The 27,855-nt window shown below is 44.0% G+C and overlaps 1 protein-coding gene across 21 annotated transcripts in view; it reads left to right on the top strand.

The window, feature by feature from the left end:
* The window catches only part of LOC128902255 (transcription factor 4-like), a 237,109-nt gene that overhangs the window by 55,706 nt on the left and 153,548 nt on the right, over positions 1 to 27,855 (top strand). For 15 of the 21 annotated variants that reach the window (XM_054184865.1, XM_054184857.1, XM_054184856.1 and 12 more), the window contains 2 exons: positions 21,515 to 21,576; positions 24,140 to 24,236. The exons of the other annotated variants lie outside the window; for them this stretch is intronic. In XM_054184865.1, the coding sequence (XP_054040840.1) occupies positions 21,515 to 21,576; positions 24,140 to 24,236 (159 nt within the window). The remainder of the gene's footprint in view (positions 1 to 21,514; positions 21,577 to 24,139; positions 24,237 to 27,855) is intronic. 21 annotated transcript variants of the gene reach the window in all.

The raw sequence follows: 27,855 nt of genomic DNA, 5'->3' as shown, positions 1-27,855 counted from the left end.
GTTGTGAGGTGCTAAGAGGCACGTATGTGCCATCAGACTAAGAAGTGACACCGGGTGACTCCTCTCTCTCCAAAAAAATCATAGCAGCGCTGAGACTGCGGAGCACAAGGTGCCGTTCCCTGTGGCTTGGAAGAGATCATGAGGCTGCGTTCATTTTCCCTGTTTAATCAATTTTTCAAAGACTATAAATATGCATTTGTGGGTGTATATATGTGTGTGGACTCGTATATTGGGCTGTGGATGGTCTTGCTTCCAATCCACAAAGCATCTTCCCCCCTGCCCCGTCCTGCGCAGCTGAAATAAGATGCAGCTGACATCAGGCTCTTTGCCGTTTTATGATATGGGGATGCGGTGGTATCAAAGCAGGCAGGATGAAAGCACAAAAGCTTCCTGTTTCCAGCTGTTTTCCTCAGCAAAGATTTTTTCTTTTTTTTTTTTTTTTTCTTTCTCCAAAGATGATGCTTCCTTTTAAGGGGTTTTTAATCTGCAAACTATTTCCTCAGTTTATTTCACTACAGTAAAATGTGTTCCCTTTAGGTCATATCTGTCTCTTTTAAAAACCAACCTGCCCTTTTCAGTAGTTTTATTTGCTACTCAAAAGAACAAACATGACTTTATAAAAAACCTTTAATGAAGTACAAAGACCAATAAATCTTTTGCCACTACAGCTGAAAATTTATAGTGATTTTTTTAAAAAGAGAAACCTTGAATAAATTAAGCAGGGGGGGGAAATATACTGACTTCAAAACACTTCAGAGTTTTTAATACTGAGATTCTTGCATTTGTACCTGTGCTTAGTGTACAAAAAAAAAAATAGGTTTAGATTTATGTCATATGTGAAAAACGCTTTATTTGGGGACACAAGTAACTTTAAAGAAGGGAAGAAATAGCAATTGGGATAAAAAAAAAAAAATCTTCCAGCTGCTTCCATTATGTTAGTCTCTTTTCATTAAACTGATCTCTCCTTGTTTACTTTCTTCTAAAGTAAACATGTATAATTAAAATATATTGTGCTTCTCTCTACGGCTCTAATTCTGTGTGTGGGTTTGTCGCACTTGGAAATACCCTAAAAGGCTGCCAATGCCTCAGTGGAAGGGGGGCCCAGCATTTTATTTAGGTAAAATGTTTAGGGGGGAACTAGGCGGTGGTTTTTGGCTCTTGCCCAGGTTGCGTCCAGCAGCTGGGGTGTCACGGAGGTGTCCACCACCAGAGCCACGTCTTCACGCTCTTGGCCACCCCAGCCATTGTGCTGACGGAAACCCTCCAGTGGGTTCCTGCCTGTTCCGTTTGCGAGGTGGATGAGGAGTGAGGGGAGATCAACTACCCCATGCAGGAGCGGTTGTACGACGTCGCCGGAGGTATATGGCAAGTCCTTAAAGTGCAACGAAACCGAAAGCATTAGGGAGAGAACCACCTCGGCTGGTTGGAGCTGTAAAGCTTTCTCTGACATATGTTTTGAATGGAGATGGTGTCCCAAATGCCAAGATGTGTTGAAGGATAGCTGGTTGTTTTTGGATGATTGTCCTATATTTACTGCTTACAAGTTTCATTGTTGTTGAAAGTCTGCTGTGGTCTGTAAATATGTTCTGGAGCTGTATAAAAATATCACAATTAACATATTCAGAAGGACAACAATTGTCATGGTTGAATGACTTAGAAAGTAGCACAGGCTGTAAACAGGATGTGCTGAAATGAACTAGCACACAGTTCCGCTGCAATGGTCTTTTCAACGAGCGTCTGCTTGTTATCAGCACTTCTGAAAATAATCTTTGGATCCTCTAAAGGACATAATGCTCTGGTTTTTAAATCAGTTCCTCTAAGACGAGCAGCTTAGCTGGCATTGCTACCATTAAAGATATCCAGGTTTGGTTTGGGAGCGATGGCTGGATTCTTGCTGTCTAGCTTTGCAAAATGCTATAAAGGGAAGAAGGGAGAGGGAAAGGACAGATGAAAATTTTCCCCCAAATTCTGCTGGAAAAACTCTTCTATTAACAAATTTGATAGCTAAGAGGGGAGGCAGGATGTCCTGAGAGGAACTCGTATCTAGACGTGGTGGGTGTAAAATTTCCATTTCTTGAGCTTGTGGTGGTTTTTCACTCAACAGTGTTAGGGTATGTAACAGGAAAAAAAAATATTTGACTGGAGTGGTATAACATGCTTCAGTAAGACGTTGTCCAATATATGCTTGCTTGGTGGAGGGACATAATTTATTCAGTTTCACATCTCTGCAGTTTTAAATACTGTAACTTTATTTCAAAAGATACCTTGAAGGAAGACTTCTTTCTTAATGACCCATCTGATGAAAACGTACAGAATCTGCTAAAAACACCTTTCAGAAAGCCATGGACTCTTTTCCAGCTTTAATTCTCAGCAGCGTTCTCCAAAGTCCTTGTAATTTAAAAGATGAGTTGAATGATGATCTAAAGACAGAGGATTTCCAACAATGCGCCGAAACGTCGTCTTTTGGCATCTTTCCCCCCGGGAGCCTCTACTTGCCCTAACGTTCATGGGAGCGGTTTCCTTTAGTGTGGGCAACTGGGCCTTGAGTCCAACAAGGAGGACAAGATACTGAAACAGTTTCCACCCTTCCCTTACAGGTGCTCTTTAATTTTATTTTTTTTAATGAGTTCCTCCGCAAAGAGATTGCGGCCTTCTTGGGAACAGCGGGAGAGTCGGAGCCCTGTAAGTTTCTTATGAGCATATGGTCAGGCTGAAAATTAGCAGATGCTGCGTGAGCAAAGGGCAGAGGCTCAGAAGGTGGGAGAGGAAGGAGGCTTCAAGAGACCCTCGCTCAGTGATCTTTCAGTTCCAAATCAAATGCTGCTGTTAGGTAAGTTATCCCTGGCAAAAACTTCAAGGTTTGCAGTCATGCCTCAGCTGTTCCTGGAAGAGTGGAAGCTTTCCAAAAGTGACAAATAAGTTCTCAGACTTCCGTTTTTATCAAATACAGTTGAGTTATGGTGCTTCGAAAGAGTCCAGTGAAAAGGCCTAACAGCTTGAATAAGTGTGATACAAGACGTTACGCAGGGCAGATACTGAAGACTGAAGAGGTTTTGCAGATAAATTCGGTATTCATTATTATCCTGTAAGAAGAACAGAAAGCCTTGAGAAAATTAATGGAATCATCAGGTTTGAAAAAAGGAGGTTTCCTGAGTGATTCTTTTTATTGCAGAGAAAGGAGTGTGTGCTGAAGGCAGCCCCGTTCCTCAGCTGGTCAAGGCTGAGCAGCACTCGGTCTATGTTTAACCGCAGCCCTGTGTGCCGGGTGGATGGGTGGGTGGACGGATGGATGCTGGGCGTAGGGAGGGATTCCTTGCGAGCGAGCAAGCCGCTGCACCCATGGGCAGCCGTACCGGCAGCCGTACCTGCAGCCGCGGATGTTCTATCTGCTGAGGATGGGCGTCCTTTGCTTTGTCGTCAGTAAGGAGGAGGAGTGGGTAGTGCTTTGTGTATTCTACAGTGATGAATTAATTTGGTGTTCATTGTGGTAGCACTGATCATAATGAATTAATTTGGCATTCATGTGGATGTCATGCCTTTTTTTTTTTTAAGCTTTCCTATTACAATGCAGAATTAGTTAGTAGACACTTAAAGCGTTACACATCCGATTCAGTTGTCATCATAACCTGTTTGTGCTGTTCCCTTGTCTGGATATTGTACTCATTTCCTGGAGAAAGCCTTGCCGCATGGCAGCGGGGACATTTCAGTCACAGTGATCGTACAGTGGCAATACGAGCTTTAAAAGTTGCTGTTCCTCTTCTGCTTTGCTATCTTAAAGTACCCGAGCAAACTCCAAGGGTGTAACGTGCGGTTGATTCTACGCAGCTTGGAATAAGAAAAAGGCATTTATTTTTGCTACGTAATGCCCAAATCTGAATGCATCCTCAGTAATTCGTGGCATCGTTGAAGACAAATAGTCTTTTCCTTGTGTAAATATTAAATAGTGAAAAAGCCATAAAATGTAGTTCTCTGCTCCTTCTCTTCTTTTCTTTCTCCCAAAATCTGCTCAGTTGATAGATATATATATACTTATATCACTTATCCCGTCTTTTGAAGAGGGCATATGATTGCACATGCATTCTCTCTTCCCTTGGTAAAGTGTCGCAGTTTAACTGGGAGACATGCTGGTGAGCTGAAACAGGAAACGTTGCTTTAAAACTGAGCTGATGTGATGTTGCAGGAAATGTTTAAAATGCGACTCTCGCATCAAGGGGAGTGACTTTTAAAGCCTTTAAACAGATTTTTTTTTTTTAATTTGTGGGTGTCTTCATATTTTGTTCTTTCTATTTATAACATATATTAAGATTTTTAGACAAAGTGCATAATTCTCACTGGAGACGTTCTACGTTCTACCATGCCTTATGGACACAGGGCAGTTACACGGGATTTCTTGTTCATGAAGTGCCTAATTAGTAGTGTGATCTGGACCTGAGATGGTATAAACAGTGGAAAGGGAATAGCAGGGTGTTTTTTTTTTTAAGTCAACAGAGAGCATTATGATCCTCCTGCGCAGTGTTGCCAATTTGACCTTGTACCATGAGACTCAATATTTGGTGTTTAATTTGGCCAGGGGAAAAACGATGCAATTATCTTGGCGTTTGGTTGTTTTTTTTTTTTTTCTTCTTAACCTTAAGGAAATCTCTAACCTGTGCTTGCAGTGAAAAGCAAAAAAAACAAAACAAAACAAAAAAAACAATAAAAAAAACCCCAAATATGATTTGAGCTTAATGCACCATAAAAACTAAAGAAATCGGAGAAAGCGAAGAAATCCAGTTTCACTTTAAGCCATCATGAGTTCAGTTCTTTGGCTTCAGCAATGTGTGATACAACCTAATTCCTGCATCAGCTTTTGGTTGAACCCGAGCACATATTTTAGAAGAGTTTTTGCCCAAGCAAAATCCAGCCCACTGCATCAGAGTGATAATTAAAAACAGAAAAGACAATTCTTGATCAATGATGGAATGCTTTTGTTCAATCTTTTGCGAGTCAGGTGCTTGTAACCCATTTTATTAATGCATATTACTGGATCTCTTTGACTTTTCATAAGGGATCTGGATGCAGCTTTAAAACAGGTGCGTGAAGCTTTCATGGAAACTTTGGAAGTACTCATTTTGGGGAGAAAAATAAGATTTATGCATTGTACTGTAACAGTGTTGTAAAGTTACAAATAATACCAAATCTGAGAACAACGTTGAGCATCAGTATGTTGGGTTTTAGCACGCTTAGCACATTTATGCAGTATTTAAATGTAAATACTTAATTTGGTAGCTTCTAACAGAGCTGGCTCTTGAGGAACCTGAGCTCCCTTACGCGTGTGGGAAAGCTCAGCATGGGGCTGCCATGTGCCTTCATTGCGTCCTCTCTGCTTTCTTGGTGGTGGAAGACACAGGACGGCGTGCTGAGTGCGGGGTGTGAACAGAGACCGTGCAGGGAAGAATGGAGAAAGCAGGATGGAGCCCCAGGACCTCGGGAGGTTGGGATGTACCCCTGGAGGGGAGCGCTGGTGTCCCCTGGGGACTCCAGCAACTGGCCCGATCCCCAGGAGAGTAGGGCAGGGCACCATCTAGGGCTGCTCCCCAGGAAATTTTGCTAAATGCCACAGTATAAGTAGTTCTTTTTTCATACAAGGTGTATCTGCGTCTACTGCAGCGAGGAACTCTTTTATCCAGGACGCTGAAATAATTGAGGCATATGCTGACAATAAGTTTTTGGGGCTTTGTGTTTTCCAGCTGTCAGAGTTGTGGAGAACTGCAAACTTGGAAATTCAGTGTGAAATCTTGCACACCGATGGCCATCGGAGGGAGGATGCGCGTGGGGTTGAGGCGTCTCAATCCCTTTCTCTCTCCTTATAAACTCAAGTCTGAGGGTGAAAGAGTAGAAAGAAAATATCCCTGTGCTTAGGCAGCTTGTTGAGATAACTACCTACCTAGAGCCACTTCTTGGCCACCTCTTATCATCCCGTTCAAATTTACAGCTTTAACCAACTGATGTCAAACGAATTTTAAGAGGCTTTGGGGTTGGCGGTGGTTGTTAGAAGCCCAAATCTGTACCAGGGCCAAACGTGGCACAAGTGCCGGCAGTTTGCCATCACTAACCGTTTACCAGCGGTTTATCTTTATCACCAAGGGCTGCCTTAAACTGGGTGGTTGAAGCCAGGTGAAGTCCCAGCTTGTCCTTGAAAAGATAACAAATTCCCTCGCTTTGCTTTAAAAAAAATGCTCTTGCACCACGGTGTAATAGATCACTTAAAATTTCTGTAGAATTGATTTCTGGTAGATTTTTTTTTTTCCCTTGTCAGTTGATATTCTTTGCCTGGAAACATATGGATTGTCTTACGATAGCAAGTGTCCAGTAAATAGAAAGTGTTTGCTAAGGGCTGTCATAATACACTTTAAATGCAAATACATCCAGGGCACTTTTAATGTAATTTTCATATAGATGAAGTCATTCTAAAGTAGGCTTAAATTAAAGCGCTGTTGTTGAAAGACTACAAGTTTAGCAGAAAATGTCCTTTAGTTTCATTAGATATTTTTCTTCTGTTGATATTTGATTTCCCTTTCATCAGATCTGCATGGTTTGCAATCAGGCCGGTATCTTCTATTCCCGGTGGCTGGTATAATTTGTGACTTTTGCAACAGCCAGTTGGAGATGAGCTGGACTGGTGGGGGTTGTGTTTTGGTTGTTTTTTTTCTTTCCTTTTTTTTTTTTTTTACCTCAACTTTTTCCAGTTACACATTCCTGGCTAATCTTTCTGTTTCCAAGAAACATAAATATTGGGAATTAACCAGTCATGTACTGGCCAGAGAAGTACAAAACCCAGCTGCTGGTGTGGTCTGTTTTTTCTTTTTAAAAAAAAAAATAAAAAAAATCTGGTTTAGATAACAACAGCATCGCGTTGAAGCATGTGCAGAAAACAGCTCTAAGGGATGCACTCCCCGTTCTGAGCTGCCCGTTCAAAGGCAATGAGCTGCATTTATTCCCCACCCGTAAGTGGGGAAAAAAAAAGTTTGCCTTTTTTTAATGCTTGGTATTTTTTTCAAGCATTTTTTGCCTTATTTTTTTCCCCCGTCTTTCTAACAAAGGAAGAGGCCAGCCTTCACCCCTCAAATCACATGCGGAGCTGCAGGAGTGGAGGGGGGAAGCTGCAGAAATGGGTTAGCAGATGAGCGGAGGGGGAAGTTCATGGGCTCTGGCTGGTGGGTTTGATGCCACCGCTGTGCCCCGAGGGTTTGCCCAGCTCTGCCGCCGTTCTGCCTTGTGCCAGCTGCTGTGGTCCCACAGGGATGGTGGGGTGGCAGCTCCTGCCCCACGGCCCTGCAGCTGGCAGTGGCCAGGCATGGCCCCGGCCCCTTGGGCCTCCCAGCCCCGAGCGAAAGAGTAATGCTCCCGTGGCTTCGCAGCCAGCACAGAGAAGGGGGAAAAAAATAACTCCTTTCCCCAAGGTTTTTGACACTATTTAGAGCTAAACTCTGCTTTGAGATTTTGCAGGCAGAAAAGAGGAATTAAGCCCCCTGGATTTGCTTCCATTAATTACGAGCTGTGTTTATTGGCTTTTACAACCTCAAAGCCACTAGTCAACTTTAACAGGTAGTAGTTAGGGACAGATTAAGTCAAAGCAAAACTGCATGAGTGAAAACAAATACCAACTTTTTTTTTTTTTATTATTCGTCACTCAAAACCCTGTAGGAAAAAGCCCTGTTCTTGCAGTGCCTTTACCATTGGTCTTTCTGCGGGGCTGATTTGCAGAGTCAGGTCTCCAGACCAGTTTCCATAACGTTGTCCCAGACTGAGCTCTTCTGTGTCAGATTTCATCCAGTCCTACTTAGATGCCAGGTTTTTATAGAAGTTCCTGGATTAAACTGTGGGTGCCTGGATTAAGTTTTTAATGAGATATTTCAGCACCTAAACATATTACCTAATTCTGAAAATGCCCATCTTTTCACTGCTTCCCCTGGTTTCCACTGAAGGCAATGGGTCTTTCCTATATTTATATTTAAATACAAAAATGCAGAATTGAATTGCCCACAGCGAGTTTAAAAACATAGTTTTGGGCATTTTTTTTTCTTTTCAAATCAGCGCAGACAGTTTTTCATGAGAAGAGTACCTACCATGTGCTAAATGTGCTGTTGTCTACGTGACGCTATAAATTATTGGACTGACTTATTCCATGAAATAATCTCCTTAATATATTCGAGCGGAGCATTAACCTGGTTGTTCTTTTCCCTTGCCTTGTGGGAGCCCTGGTGCCCTCCCCAGATTGTTGTGATATATTGCAGCGTTGCTGCCAACTGTTAATGAGATTACTAATGCGGTGTAACTGGGTAGCAAATTATTAAATGCTATTCCATACCATTATTCAGCTTATTTTAGCAATTTGCGAGGGGTGCTCCTTGTAAATCAAACTCCTCGTATATTATTTTTGTTAATTAAGAGTTAAATTAAATCCAACATTTTAAACGTTGCATCACTGACAATGATAGCGGACCACGTACTTCGCAACAAGCCGCTTCACCGAAGGGTAGCGTCAGGCCTGGCTTTGGGGGAGTTGGAGCGGGGTGGCTTGGGAGCTGGGCCATCTCCTGCGTGTTCTGCTCCGGTACCTGGAGCTTTCGAGTGGCTTTTCTTGTGTGACAGTATTTTCTCTAAATATTGCCACATCTGAAACGTAACATTCCTACTTCATACAACACACTTGTCGAGTCTTATTATACAAGTATACGTAACTTCTTAAAAAATTTCACCTGACTAGTGGCACTTGTAGAGATTTGGTGTTTAAAAAAAAAAAAAAATCATTGAAGGTGGTTAAATATGAAATTATTCATTTGGTGTTGGGTGCCTAAGTTGGATTTCTGCAATGATTTTTCTCTTCCACATGTGAACGTGTTTTGTTTGTAGTATGTCTTATCACGTGATTGCATCTCTCGAAAATCAGAATGTTCTAGCTGCGTTCAGATTTTCCTTACAAAGCTCACGTTTTCCTAGATTACATAAACATGTGCAAAAAAAAAAAAAATTGGAAAATGTATTTATTTAGAAGCTCAATGCAGATTGCTCCCAGAAAGGGAACAAAGGGAATGTTAAAATAAGAAGGTAACCTTTGGCTCTCAGTGTCACTAGGCCTTCTCAGTGTTATGTAGCTGAGATGAGCATCCGAGTGTTTCACAGCAGCCTTGGGAAGGTCTTCAGAGGAGCTTGGTGGACAGACTGGGCAGGGCATGTGGGTTGAGGTGTAGTTTAATTGTTGAGGTAACTGTTATTTGCAAGAGAAGACAACAGTCTATGTGACAGTGACGTTTACAGATACGGATACAAGCCCTCTGTCCTCCTTGCTTGAGGTCCTTGGAGATGCGCATGGAATGCCGTGGGGCCCAGAGGAGCTGGGGCTGGAACTGGGGGAGTGCTGGAGGGACTGTGTGCTGCAAAGGGCTGTCGGGGTGCTGCTGTGGGAGAAGTGGGAGACAGGAAAAGGGGGACAAAGCGGTGCAGAAGTTAGTTGATGGAGAACAAGGAGGGTACATAATGAGCCCTCCTAGAAGTCCACAGTTATCTCCTAGTTAGTCATCATATTGTAACTAGCCTGGCCTCGGGCAGGGTTTGAATCAACGTTTCCACTGTCGATTGCCTTTTGGCTTTGGTTATTATTTTGGAACTGAAATGGTACCAAGACCGTCAGAATCTATTTCTACAAGGAGAGTTCAAGTAAATCTGCTGTTATGTATTTTTAAGTCATGGTGTAGAACATAAGTTTTTTGCCTGGAGCAGTGTGATTAATTATCCTAACTTCGGAGGGCTCTGTGTTATTGAGTTCAAGTAAAAATTAAGTACTTTAACATTAATATAAACTATATATGACAGTAAATTAATTAGATAACCACAGTTTATCAACTAGATTCATTTTATAACTGAAAGAGTCCTGAGATGCACAGGCTTTCCTACTAAACTCTATCTTCTCTCAGGTTAAAATAAATTAATACAAAAAAAACCATTTTGCTCAGGAAACCCTTCTTCCACAGCACTCCCTATCCTCAAACTATCCAAAACCAGAACAGAATCAACCCTGATAAGCTGGAAAGGGCAATATAAATAGAACCTTAAACTTTTCCTTACCTATCTGCTTATAGTTCCAGCAGATCTGCTAAAAACTGGTTAAATGCTCAAGTTACGCAAAGGGAATGGATGCGTGGAAGTCATCTGTCCTTACAAGCACAAAGTCTATGTCATAAGTGTGTTAGAAAATAGCTTTTGTAACTCTCCGAAATACAATGTGAGGTTTTATGACCTCACCCGATGGCGGGACAATGCAATTCTTTGTGATGAATATGAAGATGGGGAACAGTTTAGATTTGTTTACACTGTTGACGTTTTATAGCAAAGGCTGTCAAGTGGGGCCTCAGACTGTCGTGGATATTTGTATAGACTTTGGAAATTCAGGCAGAAAATAAAATGCCCACCCGATTCAAATGAATTTTCCAATTATTTGTGGCTTTAACAGAAGCGATTGAAGTGTATTGTATATATCTGGCAGCTGGTCCTACTTCTTTGGACAAAAAAACCCTAAAGCTTTGTATCTAATCCCTTGAGCAAACCAATAGTACATTGTTTATCAAATAAGTAGTAGAAATTTCCCATTTTGAATCCGTGCTTTCTTTACATTGCGGTCATGGAAAGGATAATTCCATGCAACTTCCCGCATGCTGGATGTGGATGGCCTCACGGTTTGTCTATTCTTCTTCCCTTCTTCAAGCCCGACCTGTCACCTGAGCTTGGTGCAACTTCTCCCCATCCTGTGCCTGCAGTCTCTCAGCATCCCCTCTATTGTCTGATACTAAAATCATCTTTGATTCCTCACAAGTCCCCTTATTGTCTCCCCGCTGTTTCCCATGTCGTATTTAAGTTTTCCTTGCCGATTTCCATGGCCTGTCCCAGTCTGTGCTTTTGTTCCCGAGTCCATCTCCTGGTTCCTCTCCCTCAAAGTCAGTCCCCGACTACTTCTGCCACCTTCAAGCTTCGTACTGCCCTTCTTCCAGATCACCTTCTTCTCTATTTTTTTTTATCTTGTCCAGATGATATTTAGAGCAAAATCTTCAAAAAAGATTGCATCAATGAATACGCATTTTAAATTTGCCATTCCTTTAGTTTACCAAATGTCCAGGTTACCAACTTATTCTTCCCTTGATCCTTCTCTCTTTAATCCTTCTTCTGTATTTTGTCAATTTTGGTTGAGCTCGTGTTTATTTAGTTCTTTAAAAAGATAATACTCTGAGAATAAAAAAAAAAAAAAATCTTTTGAAAAACAAAACAGCGGAAAAGGTCTCAATCCACAAACCAAATGTGTTTAACTTAATTTGTATTAGCAGTTTCTGACGTACTGTCTGTAAGGTGCTTCAGAGCACAGAGGAAATAGCAATCCCGAAGTATCTGTTTATCATACTTGTCTAAGTATGATAATCATAATTAGAGTCTAGGATTCTTCCCACCCTTCTCATTTTTGACACAACTGTAATTCATACAATGAGAAATGCCAATCATGTGTTAGTATGGGGGGGGTGTACAAAAAGTCTTTTTTGTGTAGAGATCTTGGGCCTTTTCCTTCTCATTTGAGGATATTTTGACTGTTAAATCCCATATAAAATTACATTCGTTGGTTACTATACTATTTAATATACTTTTTTTTTTTCCTGGAAGATAAAATTCAAATCTGAAGATGTTTGTCTTTCTCCGTGTATTTTAGATCATGTCAGCAAATCAACACAGTTGGCGGTCTTTTCTGGGGAAATACTCGGGGTTGGCAGAAAAGGCTTTGCTGATGCAGGTGAAGATGTACTGGCGAAATTACTGCGGAAATGAAATGTCTCTTTTGCAAACAGACCACTGCTTGCCACGCACGCCCAGTATTGTGGCATATTTTACGTATTTTTGTATTCTTTTTATATATTTTGTATTTTTAGCACTGAAGAACATCTTTGATTCTCTGTGTTAAAATTATAAAAAAAGCAGCTGATGTTTTGTAATCCGCACCCTTTCCTTTATCTCTTTCTCCAAACAGCTTTCTTCAAAGACCTCAGTGTTGAGGTCCCTCAGGGATCTGCCTGTATCATGGACCCACTGTGTTAATCCAGCATCTCTCTGGGTCCAGAGAGGAGTACCTGCTGGCCCAGGAGCAGAACAGCCCTCAGCTTTTTTGAGCTAAAGCAATAGAAAAACAGGGTCTGGTTCTTCCTTTCATGCAAACTGCTCTCATCATCTGCTGCTGGCTGCATCCTTTTGTTCTCCTCTATCACCCAAACTAGTACTGTAAAAGCCAGTCTGGAGAGGGATTTTCATAGCTCTGAAGACCCTTTCCCCTGCAAGCTGGGCTTACCCTATCCTGTCATAGAATCACAGAACCGTTTGTGTTGGAAGGGACCTGAAAGACCACCTTGTTCCAAACCCCCCCCGCCCTGGGCAGGGACACCTCCCACCAGCCCAGGTTGCTCCAAGCCCTGTCCAACCTGGCCTTGAACCCCTCCAGGGATGGGGCAGCCACAGCTTCTCTGGGCAACCTGGGCCAGGGGCTCACCACCCTCACACCAAAGGATTGCTTCCCAATATCTCATCTCAATCTCCCCTCTTCCAGTTTAAAACCGTTCCCCCTCATGCTATGGCTCCACTCCTGCTTGCATACCTCTTCATCTGCTCTTCAGCTCTTTACTTCTAGAGAAGCTGGACTTTTTGTATCCGTCTCTGAATCGCAGCCCCCTGTGCAGGCAGGTGTGGATGGAGGAGATGTGTGTGAAGGCTGGGAGACGTCTAGGGGTCAAGGCCAGGAAGGACCTCCAGGCCACCTGCCTTGGCCTGCGATGGATGGCTGGCTGGTGCATGTCACCAGCTAGCTTTGTGCTGAAGCAGAAGGGCTTGCCTGACACCATTGTGGTGGCCAGAAGACGCCCACTCTTCCTGTGCAGGAGTCAAGTGCTGGGAAGGAACCACCATTTTCCTTGGCATCTTTTCCCAAGGCAAACACATTACAGCATTTTCAGGGAGGTTAAGCAAATGTATTAATTTTGACTACAGTATATTACCTTTCTTCTTTGGAAAGTCATCTTAAACACTTTGACTTTGAGTTCACCAACGAGCATTTGGAAGATTTTCCTTTCACTCTGGTCTTCCACAACAGATCCCATTTTGCTGTATAGGTAAATTCAGGAATGCAAGGCTTGGCTTTTCTGAAATATATATTCTAGTTATTCATGAAAGATAAAAAGTCATCAATTTAAGCGTCTTCCTGCTCTTGTATCTTAAAACATTTTCCAAGTTTGTTACAGTATTTTGGAATTATAGTAGTGCAATTCTATTTCAGAGCCACAAAGACAAATAATTATATCAATAAATATTATTTTGCACTTAGGCACATGAAGTGACCATTCTTCGGGAATTATCTTTGGTTTGATATGTAGTTTATTCAGATCCTGTAAAAGAACGTGGCCTGGAACTGAGTTAAAGAAAAGTTAAAGAAACATAATTCTGAAGCTGATAAAGGCCAGATTTTTCACAGGCGCATTTGTGAGTACAGGCTGCTCGCTCGGCACCTGTATTACGACATTTGTTAAATGTCATGATTTTTGATTGTTCTGCTTCTCTGTTGCTGTATTAAATGCGAAATTTTGTTTATTCTGAACTAAGGGAACAGAAATCCTAAAGACCATGTTTTAGTCTTAATTGGACTCAAATGGAAAACTCCCACAGAAGTAGAATTTCACCCCTGTCTTCTCACAGCAAGGAGGTTTAGCCAATGAAAAGTGAATTTGCCCTTTCTGCTCACTTATTTGAACATCTAAAAAAAATTGTCTGTGTGTGTACACACACACACACATGTGTATATATATATGCATCTTCTATTTACTCTCCTGAGTGTAGAGGTCAGGTTATTTCATTTGTGCACTTGCCCACGCGCTGGGAAGATGGCGTTGGGAGGGTGGGGTGAAGCTGAGGTTCTCGGGGTGCACCATAAAACACCGTCACACTCTAGAAAGCATCATATCGTATGGCGAGGAGTGGTGAGCGGGCCCTGCTTTTACGTGGGTAGCAATATTTGTGCTTTAATAAACACCCTCAGTCCCCCCTCAAATAACACCTGAATGCCTATTCTCACAAAAAAAAAATTGTTGAAAATACTGTTTTCTTCTATCTCACCTAGTTGCTAGGCTATTGTTACTGTGTCTAACATCAGGTGCGTACTCCTTTTTACATGGGTTTTTCATAGGTATCATCTTTCAAATGGCACCTCTTTCTTGAAACAGTTAAGTTCTTAATTACTCTTGCTAGTTTGAGTCTTCCCTATCTTATTTTTCCTTTTTTGTTCTTTCCCCTCCATCTCCCTGAGCAAAATGCCTGTGATATCCGTGTTGCTGTTTGCCAGAGTAAAGCATGAGAATATAATTTCCTGGCCTGTGATTTTAAGGTGTTTTTTTTTTTATGTATGTGCCCAAATTTGTTATTGGAGATGGTGGGAGGTTCAAACAAAATTATATTCCAGAATCATCTAGTTTATTGTCCTGTGTTATTGCTACAGTCTTGGATGATTTCCCAAATATTTGTTTGGATTATTCCTGCAAAGAGGAGTTTGTTTTGTTTCTTTTTTTTTCTGGGTTTGGGTGTTTTTCCAGAAAAAATACTAACTTTGTAATTCTAAAGTCTCTGTTTGGGAGCACCTCAAGGGATTCAACGAAAGTTTTACCAAAGAAAGTTCAAAGGCCTTGGGGGGGGTTATGACCAAGGTCAAGTAGCCTTACATGGTCCCTCCAGTTTACGCGTCACAGCCCCTTAAAATAAAGTAGTTGTTGGCCCGAGGGAGTCACACAGTGTGTCAGAGCTAGTGGCCTACCACAAAAATAACTTGAAATTTCATATATTAGGCAGTAAGTTGCCCTTTAGGTCACCTAATTCTGAACTTCTTTCCTTTTCTGGAGCTGGGAGGTGCATATTAAGCACCTGTATTCATTTGAGATCCTGAGCCATTTAATGACATCTGATGATCAGGCTGATGCTTCTCTAAAGAGAGAAGGTGTAATCGCGATCGCCTGCGCGCTGGGCTGCTCAGACACCAACCTTTGTGGGGGACCATGATAGTATCTGCTGCACTTTGCTGAGCTCGGTCCTGTCTGTGTTTGGGCGTGTTTGGAGTCTACCTAGCAGACGGGGAACATCAGGGGGTCTGGGCAGAGGGTGAGCAGCTCTCGGCCTCGCTGCTGGAGGCTCTCGGAGCCCCGTGTCCTGCTCGGGGGTATGCCCCCCTCTTTTAAGATGTCAAGGGAAGCTTGGTGCGAGAAGCAGAACTTTGCAGGCTGCTGAGAAGTGCTTTTAGGGCTAGGTGGCTGCTCAACTAGTGGCTTTCCAGACCTCATTTTGCTGCATAAGCGCAGCTTTTGGCCCCAGAATCAGTGCTCTGGACTTCTCCCCGCATCCTTAAGCATCAGTGGCCTCTCTGAAGTTGCAGTGCCTCCAACACAGGGGTGTGATCAATATGAATTGCAATTCCTTTTTCCCTAAATGACTAATAGAGGTAATAGGATTTGAATCCGGCCAAAGGTGGTCTACAGCACTGAACATCTTTTCTAGATTCAGTTGACTATGCTTTTCCCAGGTTCTTTGCTTAAAATGCTCAGAATGGTTTGTGGTTCCTTTTAAATGCCAGTTTTTCTTCTTTTAACTAGAACTTCTGAGATGCCGAATGAAGCTTTAGTTATGTTGTTTAAATCACACTGTTAATTGCATGTGAATAGCGTTCTGAAAAACTGACCACGTCTGTCCGTGATGATTTGCTTTCTGTAATGTCACATTGCCTAATGCTTGTGATTAAGCGAGGTTAATTTACAGGAGCTGGATTCTGGAGAAAATTACATATGTGTTCAAGTTTATGCTCTCTGGGATAAATCCAAGCTCTGAGAATAAGTCACTGGAGAATTTTGCATTGACTTTGGTGTCATTAGGGTTTCACTGTCCTAATTACCTAAGTGGCAGTACTTACAGGCTACATAATAAATTTCCGGAATTAGGTTTAGGAGCTTACAAACCTTCTTGCAATATCTGTCATACTAAATTATTAGTAAACTAGGCTAGATTAACTAGGTAGTAATTAGTGAGGGTGTTCTTTCTTTTCTGCCGAGGGAGAAGTGCTGTTGACTTGAGGGTTGGTTGGAGGGGGTCAGAACTTGGCGGGCTCTTGCCTGTCGCTACCTCGCTGGATCGCACTAAGAGAAGGCTTGTAAACAAGATGAGAAGAGACAAGGAGCGCGTGTGCAAGGTGCAGAGACCCATCTGCTCATCCAGGACTCCGGTCTTGTACCCATCACATAACCTCTTCGTGGCCACAGGCACACGGAAGGGTTGAGAGCTCCATGCCCGGCATAACCCATCAGGCAGGCGCTGAACCTGTGCCGGTGACACTCTGAATCTGCTCACGGGCCGCAGGGGACACCGTGCTTCTGTGAGGGTTTGTGGGCGGTCACTGGTGATAGCGTGGTACCAACAGCAGGAAGGCTTTGGCCAGCTCTGCCTTCCACTGAAAAAATATTTTCCGTCAAATTCACCAGTGCAATAAAACTCTATCTTATTATTTGCTCTTTCTAACTGTTTACATCCAAGAACAATTTTCATTTTGCTAAACTCTCAATTTCCCAGCTGAAAATCTTGGGTGTTTTTGAAAAAGCATCTTTTTCCCCAGCTAGCGCTTGCATTTTTATAGAGCTTCGGGATACGTGTTTTAGTTGGAGTTCCTTCTTTTTGTCTGTAGCTGAGATAAAGAATTAGTAGTTTAAAACAATAACTACATGTTCCACTATGATCAAGGAATTAGATAATCTGGCATGTTTGCTTAAGGGGTCTGTATCTTGGGGCTTTTATAGGGCAGTATTAAAGCCCTGAGCCTTCTTATTATGCCAATACCCAGAAGATTGCTTTAATGAGAAGTAAAGGGCCTTTTTCCAATTACAAGGGAATAACTGTATTAAGTTCCTGTGTTATGTCAACCTGCTTTGATTTGATTACTGCGAAAGAAATGGATTTATCTGTCAGTGTTACTTAATTAAGCCTTCTCATTGATGTTTTGCAGAGTAATATAGTGTAGTTTGCACATTTAAGTATAAATACAAAGAAAATTGGTCAAAAGCTAAGACACGACCCCTGAAGATAAGGTACAAGAGCCATTGCTTGTCATTTTCTGATCAGAGTCCGGAAGTTTTGACTTTGGTGGAAGACCTTGAGCATTACATGGGCTCGGATGAAAGCAAGGGAAAGGGCAAGAAGTTTTCAGCCAAAATGGAGATGGCTAAATATTTTGGAGTCTCAGCAAATCTTACAGAATTATTCTGTGAGGTTAGTCTCCTAATCTCTACCCGATGCAGTGTGCTTGGGTGTGTAGGATGACGTCTGTCTTCCACCGATGCATCCCCAAAGCTGTCCCTCTCCCTGCCCAGGAGCGTCCTTCCCGCTCGGTGGTGCATCCCCTTGCCTAGGCAGGACTTTCTGGGTTAGTCTTGGGTGTGCGCAGGGACTCGGTCTGGAATGTTTGCAGAGACGAGGAATACCCCAGCCTGGAGGTCTGCGTTATTTTAAGCACCTGATAGTGCCCTCTGGTCACTGGCATGTTTGGCTCAAGGGAGAAGCAGGGATAATGCAGCAAAGAGTACCAGAAAGGGCAACTGGGCAAGAATTCAGCTCACCACAAAAACATGTGTTTAACTGCAAGCACATAAATAGTTCCTTTCACGTCACTGGGACCGTCCAGCAGCTGGCCATGAAGCCAGTATTGCCATGTGCTGCTGGAAAGTACTGGGCATCTTTGGGAGTGTGGTGTCCCTCCTCATGCCTGGAAAACAACTATTTTTTTGAAGAACATAGAATCATAGTATCTTCATGGTTGGAAAGGACCTTTGAGATCATCGAGTCCAACCATACACGCACACAAAAAAAACCCTACAATCTCTGTCACTAGAGCATGCCCTGAAGTGCCAAATCTAGATGTTTCTTAAACACCTCTAGGCATGGTGACTCAACCCCCTCCCTGGGCAGGCTGTTCCAGTGCCTGACCACTCTTTCAGTAAAGTAATTCTTCCTAATATCTCATCTAAACCTCCCCTGCCGCAACTTCAGACCATTTCCTCTGGTCCTATCATTATTCACCAGGGAGAAGAGGCCAACACCCCCCTCTCTCCAACCTCCTTTCAGGTAGGTAGAACATGACTAAAAAGAGGTACTGTGAGCAGGTAAAATGGCATCTATCAGCCCAGCATCTGTGAAGGGTGACAGAAGACTCAGCTGGAGCTCGGTGGTGGGCTCCCAAAGGGAAGAGCTCAGCAAGAGAGTGCACCGCTTGCCCGGGCTGGTGTGGGCCTGCCCCCTTCCCTCTGTGCTGGCCTCCCCTGGGCACGGAGTGCAAGAGAAGGGTTACTGCTCCAAACGCAGCCCTGAAGGGTGTTATTTTAGGTGATGCATTAGAATCCCCAAGACCATGGCATCTATGTTCTTAAAATATAAATAAAAATGTACAGTGTAGCAGTCTGAAAACCTTTATTGGGATGTAAATCTTGCTCCTAGCGCTGGCCATGAGCCAGTGCAAGGGGTCTTGACAACGTGTATTATTTTAGATTAGCTGACTTTTACGGGGGGGAAGTATGGTAATAAATGAAGTTTCTAACAGGGAGCTATGTGAATAATGCCGCCTTGTTTAACGAAAGCAGAGCTCCCCAGGTAGCCCCGCGCAGAGCCCTTTGGTGGTGGTGCTCTGTCCTTCACCCTCTGTTTCCCACGTGCCTGAGTGGGGACATGGGTCAGCAGGATGGGGCTGAAGCCCAGCCGTAGGTGCTGGCGTTGTCACCCATCTGGAGGTGGGTCAGAGCTGTCACCTGGTCCCCCAGATGCTGCTCCCGAGAGCTGAGCTGTTCCGCTCAGCCGTGGGTTTCGGAAGCTCTGCTGGAGGGTGGGACAATGCCCATCCCAGTCAATGGGAGAAAATCCACTGATTTTTAGCAGGCAATGGATCAGGGCTCTACAGAGTTAATTGCCTGTTACATAACACAAATGATTTTTAAAAATATGCCTAATTAACCTAATAGAATGGTTGATCTGATCTGTCAGGTAAATGATACACATTTTCTTTCTTTTTCTGGAGCTTAATTAAATATTTACCTAAGAGTGTCTTGTGCTATTAACACGTTCATCTGTTATTGAGATAATAGGAATTGTAATTGGGGGAAAGTATTAAACTATACAAACGATGTGGGGTTTTTTTGGTTTGGTGGTGGGTTTTTTTTGTTTTTTGTTTTTTTTTTTTTTTTTTTTAAATCTTGGAAATCAACCAGATTTGGTCACAGCAGCGGTATTTGAAAGTGCTGATAACCATATCTGTCTCTCGGACAAGTGAAGTTCCCACCCACATTAGAAGTCCGGATGAACCGATGCAGGGGTGGAACCGGGAGCTGCTCGTCTGCGTAGTACCTGGAGAAAGTTTCTCTAGCCAGCAAGACCAAATACATATTTCTCCAATTAGATTAAAGCTAGTGTTTGCGCATGGCAAAAGGCAAGCAATATTATTATTTCATTAGGATGCTGGTGGGTACACAGGAGTAAGTTGGAAAATAGCACTGAAATGTGCAATAATACTGTTATAGATCAATGTCAATCACATTTCCTGATATTTAACATACTGTAAGTAAAAAAAGTAATGGATTTAAGCAGTATGGTCCAGTCCATCAATGTACTAAAGGATGTGCTTAACGTTAAGCATGAGTGATCTCATTTACTTGAATTAACATGAGAGTGAACTATGATTTCGGCGGAATTATTCACAGGCTTCCATTAAACCTGTGCGCAAGTGCCTCACTGAACTGGTGTTATGTTTATCCATTAAGTTTTTAGCCAAGTGGAAAGTCTCGGGAGACTCCCAGCTCATTTTAATAAAGGTTTCGTGATGGCAGCGCTTCCGCGAGCCTGTCCCAGGGTACTGGAGTGCGCTGCAGAGGATCTGCTGCTTTCCGTGTCCGCGGGAGCCTGCAGGGTTGTGTTGGGGACTTTTCAACTTCTCCGGGCTGGCCACGCTGGAAGGTGCACACCACTGCTTGGGGTACCCGAGAGGGACAGCCCCTGCAGTTGGGCTGTCTTTGGAAGAAGTTACTACTTGGGTCCTTTTTTTGGTGGTTTTTTTTTTGTGTGTGTTTGTTTTGGTGGGTTTTTGTTTGGTGTTTTTTTTATTATTTTATTTTTAGGCTCCATATTTGAAAGACCATTCAGTGTTACAAGGAAGTTCTAATAACAATAAACTGGGTTAATTGACAATACTGGGGAAGACTTGGGGAAAGTGGAATAAAAATAGTTGTGTCAGAGAAGAAATGTTGGGAGTTGCGCAATGTGGAGAGCGTTCATAGGCAAAATGTGTCTATGGCCTGATTTTTGTCAAGGAAAATGTAGTGGTAGAGGGGCAGAATGCCTCCCCTCGCCCTGCTGCCCACGCTGCTGGGGATGCAGCCCAGGCTGCGGGGGGGTTTCTGGGCTGCTGGAACACACTGATGGGTTGTGCTGAGCTTCTCACCCACCAACACCCCCAAGTCCTTCTCCTCAGGGCTGCTCTCCATCCCTTCATCCCCACTATTGATACTGGGGGTTGCCCCGATCTACTTGGCCTTGTTGAACCTCATGAGGTTCACGCGCACCCATTCTTGAGCTTGTCCAGGTCCCTCTGGATGGCATCCCGTCCCTCCCACGTGTCATCTGCAACAGCTAAAATGCACACAAGGAACATCTCAGCCTGCAATTTTCTGTGTTTTGTTGCAAAGTTAAAAAGAAGTTGTAGAAGTCCTGGTTCTTTGGTCCATACCCTAAACAGCAGGTCTCACCCTGTCTTAGCGCATATCCATACCGTCTCAAACACGGGGAAAAAATGGTTAAAAACACCCTGAGATGGACTGTCTGAAATTAGTGGTCTCCCACCCCATGGCTGCAATGAATTTTCTATCAAATGGTAGAGGAAAAGACAGAAATACCCGCTCTGTGCTTGGCTTCAGGAACGGCCTGTTCTCTTGTTGAGGTACAAATGCGTGAATGTAGCTCAGGTGGTGAGAGGTGCATCTACCCCAAACATGCCTTACTTTAACTTCTAGGTTTTGTCTATTTTATCGTGTTTTATTTTCACTGTTTGACAATACCTATTTTGGTGCCTTTTTTTTGGATGGGTTTTTTTTTTTTTTTTGATAGGCTTTGAACTGGTATAGTGCAGTCACTTTTTAAAGTGTCGGGAAACACTGAGCCGCTGAAGTAATTTTTATGTTCAAACCTCAGGTTCCTGAGGGTCCGGTTCATTTCTGCTGTGAATTTAAATGAGTTAATTTAAGCAGTGGGTCAGAAGCCACTACCATCGTAGTAGCCCTGTGCCTGATTCTTAATTAAAGGCAACAGGAGATTAATTTGAAACATTAATTTAAAAGTGCCTATACAAAAGGAAAGAATTATTGCAATAAAGCCTAAAGAACTTTTTTGTCCCTAGATGTAGAAGACAGAACTAGCTCAGGGTCCTGGGGGAATACAGGACATCCTAGTCCATCCAGGGTAAGTATATCTAATCTTTTTCCCCAAACCAGACTTACTGCATATGTAAATTTACAATCTTAAATATGAGTTTTACACCTGATTGCGTGGAAAAATGGGAATGCAAAGTTGGCTGTAGCCTGTCTTCTCTTTAAAATCTATGTTGTTTTTCCCCCCCCCCCCCCCCCCTCTTTTGAACATTCAAACCTGATCCTGTGATTGAATTTGGCACCTGCTCCGCTACTTCTAACAGGTAGCGAGAATATTAATTAACTATATTTTATTGCTAGGCCATATCAGCCACCGCTACCCCTGAGAGTGCAGGTGGAGCAGAGATGTTGTTGCCGAGCATTTCACTTTCTGCCGTTGGATTTTTGGGGATTGTGGGTGTCCCCAGTCCTGAGGAGAGGACCGGTGTCCCCTGCCATGGGCAGCTCTTGTCCCCTGGCCACTCCATGGCCACCCACAGCCCCGCCAGGGCCCGAGCTCAGAGCAGTGAAGCTGGAGAGGTGCCGCCGGGTCTGTCCCACCGTGCCAGGGCTGCCCACCCTGCCCTCCCGCAGCACACCTCAGCCGCTCCGCGCCTCCAGGCAGGGGCTTTCAAACCCTTCTCCTCAGGCAGGGGCTGGCAGCTGGGCATTTTGGCATGTCCCCCTGACTGCTGGCACCATCCGAGCTCTGGGGAGGTGGCCCAGCTGCCAGCCACGTGCCTACCTCTCCAGACACTGCTGTGGATGGACAGGGCCATCTCCTGTGCTCCCCACCTACAAGTGGGACCCTCCCTTTGGGGGAACGCAGACACCGAGCCGCGCTCTGGCACAGCAGGACTCGGTGCTGGCTGAGATTTGTGAGACAGCTGGAGGCAGTCACGTCGATTGTGGCTGGGGACAGTTATCTCAATTCTTTAGACACCTCAGGATCGGGATGCTGCTTACTCTGGTGGGGAAGAAATGCTATTTCCAGCAGAGCAGCTGTGTGGTGTGCCCGGGGCAGCCCTGCCGATGTCCCCAGAGTCCCCTGGCAGCCCTGCTCCCTGGCCAGAGCATCCCCGCTTCGCCCGTCCTCGGGGCTGGGCACGGCTTGTGCTTCGGCACCGAGCTGATTATTCCTGTTTACTTCCTGCGAACACATGAAGTATACTTACGCTGGGCAAAAAGTGGCTTCGCTCTTACTTACGCCCTTATTTAAACAGTTTGTTTAAATTGCTTTTTAATTGTTTTCTAATTAACGTGAAGGATCAGGGCTCGTGAGCAGCGCTGCCGGGAGCTCCGTGCCCTCCAGTGTCTGTCTGGCGAGGAGAATCGCGGTTGCCCTCTTCATCCTCGCTCCGTCCTTTCCCCTCGGGGCAGGTCCTGCCCTCAGCAGACCTTATGCCCGTGGAGGTTTTCGGTGGCTGTTGGCACTGTGGGCAGCCCAGGGGGGTCCCCCATTTACGGCGTGAGGGGGGACCCCGGCCCTGCCGCCGAGGGAGGGAAGCCCGACACCTTTTCTTATTCCATCCTGCTTAGCATCCATTACGTCATTACTGCTCGCATCTGTCAGTTTTATTTTTATCCCTTTTTTTTTCCTTGACACTTGTATTGCTTCCGAGGGAAAAATGTTTTGAAAAGTAAATTCTAAATTTGCACACACAATTATTTATGCATGCAAAAACTTGAATGTGAGCGTACAATTAAGTTTTGAGATATAAAGGAAAGAGCACGAGCCTAGGAAGAATTCTGGAGTTTCAATCAAGGCTGTGCATTAACTTGCCGTGTTATTCTGCAAACGGCCTGACCCCTCTCCCTTTCCTTCTTTGTGAAATGGCGATGGTGTTTCTCCTGAGTTTGGAACGGAAGAAACAAAACAGCATGTAACTGCTGCGTTTGGCCAATATTTGTAGTTAAATTTAAGATTTTTTTTACCAATCGTGTGACCGAAAGCAGAAGGTTACACCAAGAGCGTTTAAAAAATAAAAATTAGGGGCCCAATCCTGGCAAGGTTTTTAAATGTCCTTGACCCTGGGGGTAGCGCCTGATGCTGCTGGTCCCCGGAGAGGTGCTAAGGGGTAATGAGGCACTGCAGGGCACCAGTGCTATGCAGGGTTAGCTTTTTCAGTGAGAAGTAATTTTCCACATCCGCTGTGACAAAATTCAATTTTTTTTTTTATAGTCCAATGCACGTATATAGCAGTGAGGTGATTAAGATGGCAAATTTCTACATAGCGTTTTGCTTTTTAAATCTATTTTTAAAAGAAGTATTCCTTTGCTGTTCTTGCACGTGTTACGGGCAAGGAGGCTTTTATGCTAAGAGAGGGCTTTGTGCTGAATTGCACAGCACGAAATTCCAGGAACCTCATCTCAGTCACCGTTCAGGATTATCCACACAGCAAAGCGAAGTCAATTACTAATGAAATAAAAATTTGAAACAGCTTTAAAAATGTTCTGGAACACATCACTTCCAGCAGAATCAATAGGGGAAAATGATAAAGGGAACAATATTTCTTATAGCTGGTGTAGAACCTCGCAGGGAAATAGGGACCTGTAGGTTTTGCAAAATGCTGTTTAAACTTGTAAAATTGTGTTTTTTCCCAATTTGTTAACAGAACTATGGAGATGGGACTCACTATGATCATATGGCGAGCAGAGACCTTGGGTCGCATGACAATCTCTCTCCTCCCTTTGTCAATTCCAGAATACAAAGTAAGACATCAAATTTCTTAACTTGACCGTGGTGTTGAAAGTGGAATAAGCGAACCAGAAATAAAAGTCTGAGGGTTTAAAACCCTCATCTTCATTTTGGGGGTTGATTGTACTCTGCGTAAGGGTGGGAAGAGGGAGTTTTATTTATTTTTTTTTTTTTAAGCTATCATGCAATTTCACAAATGTACCCCGATGATGTTTACTGCGCAGACTGTGTTCTCCTGCTGTGAGAGGGATGTGAGTTCTGATGCAGTAACTGCAATATTTGCTGAAAGAGGGAAATGGTGGTTTCCTAAGGCTCAGCCTTTCCTTTTCAAGGAAGTGGCCAGTTGGCAGAGAAAATCAGGACTTGCTCTGAACAGGACTTTTAAAGTAGAAAAGGATTTCTGAAAATATGATAAATATATGTTCGCAAAGGGGAACAGATAAATAAGTGGTGAGGGACACTGAAGCCATTGTTTGTTTTGGAGCACGACGGATCGCTGCCTGCTGGGACCTGCGAGCTGCAAACTCCTGGATTTCAGGCGGGGGGAGTTGCAGCCGATTCTGCTTTAGAGGAGTGAGATTTTTGCCCGGGGCGTTTGGCAAGGACCCTCCTTCCACCCCGCACCCCGTGATAAAAGTTTTGACACCCCCAAATAATCATTTAGCTTAGCAGCAAACACCATAGCAGTATGGAGAGAGGCTGTAATTATTTGTAAGTGAATGATAGCTACTTTCTTTAATTACGGTTGATAAATGAGTTTGGTTAAAGTAAATATATGATGTAAAAATATTAGTAATGCTTATGCTTGGCCAAGATCACACCCTTCTTCTGCAGTTGTCAATGAACTAACCAAATGCTTTGCTTTAAAGGATTGAATGCGAGCCAAAAAAAACATGGAGCTGTAACTGTGATATATCATTCTTCAGCTCTAATATATGTCCCTAAAATATGCCTTGTCTTTTAATATTGGGAAATATTTGTGAGTTGTTTAACATATGGGACAATGTTGGAGCTTGTAGTCATTTGTATGTATTCACGTACAAAACATGGTTACAACAGTTTTAAAGGGTCTAATATAAGCCAAAAAAAGCATGGAAATTTCAACACTCCCTTCTTAACTCACGCCATGGGGCTTAGGTAGTGCACAGAGACACTTTGCAAATAGCCACACACTTCTGTGAAACCCACTGGGCTGCCTGGCGCTTTCAAGTTTAACTTCCAGTTGGAGTCTTTAGAACTTAAAAGTCCTTCTCTCTTCTGCCTGCCCTTGGGTTGGAGAAAAAAATCTCATTCCTCTCTCTGTTTTTGCCAATCTTAGTGAAAATACTGGTTCCACTTGGTTTAGGAAATAGTTGTTTTACCAAAAACACATTTGGAGGCACCCAGTTAAAGAATTAAGCCATGGAATACTCTGGTTAGGAGCTTTGGAAACCCTGATGTCTCCAGAAGGTCCTGCTCATCACATCGGAGGGGTTTGTGCGGTGCCCGCTGGCCCAGCCGGGCTCTGCAGACCCGAACTGGAGCCATCAGCTGGGCAGCGTCCTAACACTGCCTGGGCCTGAACTGCCCCAAAATCTTTAAGGTTTTGATGAGACTTTGTAATTTCAATTGGAAATAAGACCGGTGATGTTCCTACACACACTATTGAATGCGTGAATAAGTGTATGGCAAGTGAGGAACAGCTTTTGGCAAGTGTGCTATTGTGCAGTAATGCCTCCCGCAACCCACAGCATTTTGCAGCTATGCTTTAGTGTAATTCTCTGATAATTACGAGTGGACTCTCTTTAATTTGTCCTGTTGGGGCAGCCCTTCACCCGCCTGTTTTGTTCCACTCCTGGACATGGCACATCAGTGCCCGAGGAGGAGGGGTGGCTGCTGGGACAGTCTCCCTCCTGCTCGGACACCTCTGAGGGCCTTGGCCAGTGGGTCTGTTCCTGTCCCCTGTGGGAATGGAATCATAGAATCACAGAATGGTTTGGGTTGGAAGGGACCTTAAAGCCCACCCAGTGCCACCCCCTGCCCTGGGCAGGGACACCTCCCACCAGCCCAGGTTGCTCCAAGCCCCGTCCAACCTGGCCTTGAACCCCTCCAGGGATGGGGCAGCCACAGCTTCTCTGGGCAAATGGAAGCCCTTACCTGGCACAGGGACGGGTGCTGTGGTTGCTACCACCGCCCCGGTGGAGACATTGCCCTACGAAGACCACTGTCAGTCCGCGCTGGTCACCTCTGATTTTTAGGAGAAATCTGAATATTGTGGCGATGAACAATGCAGAGTGCTGTTCACTCGGAGGGAGGCCACCCAGACCGCCAGTTCCCGGCTCCAAAGTGTCTTTTATCATTTCCCTTTTCCTGGTGGGTCTTCAAACTCCCCCAAGGACAGATCCCCGTAAACTCTGGTGGCACCTGCAGAGCCACACTGTAGTTTTCTTTCCATGCTCCTCTACCTCATGGCGACTGATAAAGAGCTTGACAATTATCCAGCCTGGACTGGTTTTATACTGGTGTATACTGTTGCCTTGAATGGAGGTGCTCTGATTTGAGGTGGTTTTCCAGGCAAGAAAGACTTTATTGTTACTGGGGATAGGTATTTCTGACCCACAAATGTTTGCAGACAGGCTGTGCTTAAATGAGGGCTTTTATTGTATTTTATTTTTCAGATATTTGTTTTTAAAATCCATTTTCATGTGGGCAGTGTGTAGCAGGGATCCTGTGTGTTAGGTTTCGGAGCGGGCCCGGTGGGCAGGAGCAGAGAGGAGTCGCAGAGCTGCTTGTGTTACTCAGCTCCTCAAAGGGCTGCTTCGGTACTCCAACGCAAATCGTTTGTGTGTGCCTGCGGTCCCGCTACCCTGCAAGGTATTTTGTGGTTTTTTGTTGTGTGTTTGGTTTTTTTTAAGAGTATCTGAAGAGCAACTAGTTGGCCCAGCGATGAAATAGGCATGGGCAGATAGCTGTGATGGGCAGGGCATGGCACATCGGGTGTCGCTTCCCATTGCCTCTCCCATTTCCAGGTGTGCTCTTTGGGAATGCTTCTTATCCGACTACTCGGGATATCTTCCTAGTACATTAAATCATTTACCAACGTACAGTAACTTCCTTCTAAACCCCCTATAGCTTAATGGAGCATTTCACTTGCGAGGATTAGATTGAGGTTTGAGGCGCTGCTGAAGAAAGCTGCTGGCTTATGTGGTGACCTTTGAATCTCATCTGGGTTAGTGGTTGATATTTTGATTTGGTTACTGTGGTCATATTGTGACAGCTGCTGGTTCATTATAATTCAGTTCCTCTCCTTGCTTTGCCTACCAGGAATGTTTAGGTTTATGTTGCTTCACAGTGCTCTAACCACCCCCCATTTTACCTCAGCATGCTGCACGAGATGAGGTGGTGTTGAGCGCTTTTGGTCACCAGCCGCCGTGACAGTCACAGCTGAGGGTAGGGAGAAACTCGGTGCGGGAGAAAACTCTCCCTGAGGTTTGCAAAGCTGATGTAAACTAGCTTGTTGAATGTAGGAGAAATGAGAATAGAAAAAATGAAAAGCACTTTTCTTATTTTGTTGCGCGGACGGTTTGTATGCTCTTCCCCTCCGCATGTAATATTTCTGGTGTTCACAGTGGTGATTTTCGCTATCTTGCTGAA

This window comes from Rissa tridactyla, chromosome Z (assembly GCF_028500815.1).
Source record: "Rissa tridactyla isolate bRisTri1 chromosome Z, bRisTri1.patW.cur.20221130, whole genome shotgun sequence".
In the NCBI taxonomy this organism is placed as follows: Eukaryota; Metazoa; Chordata; class Aves; order Charadriiformes; family Laridae; genus Rissa; species Rissa tridactyla.
Note: the sequence above shows the minus strand (reverse complement) of the source record. Positions and strands in the feature narration are given on the sequence as shown.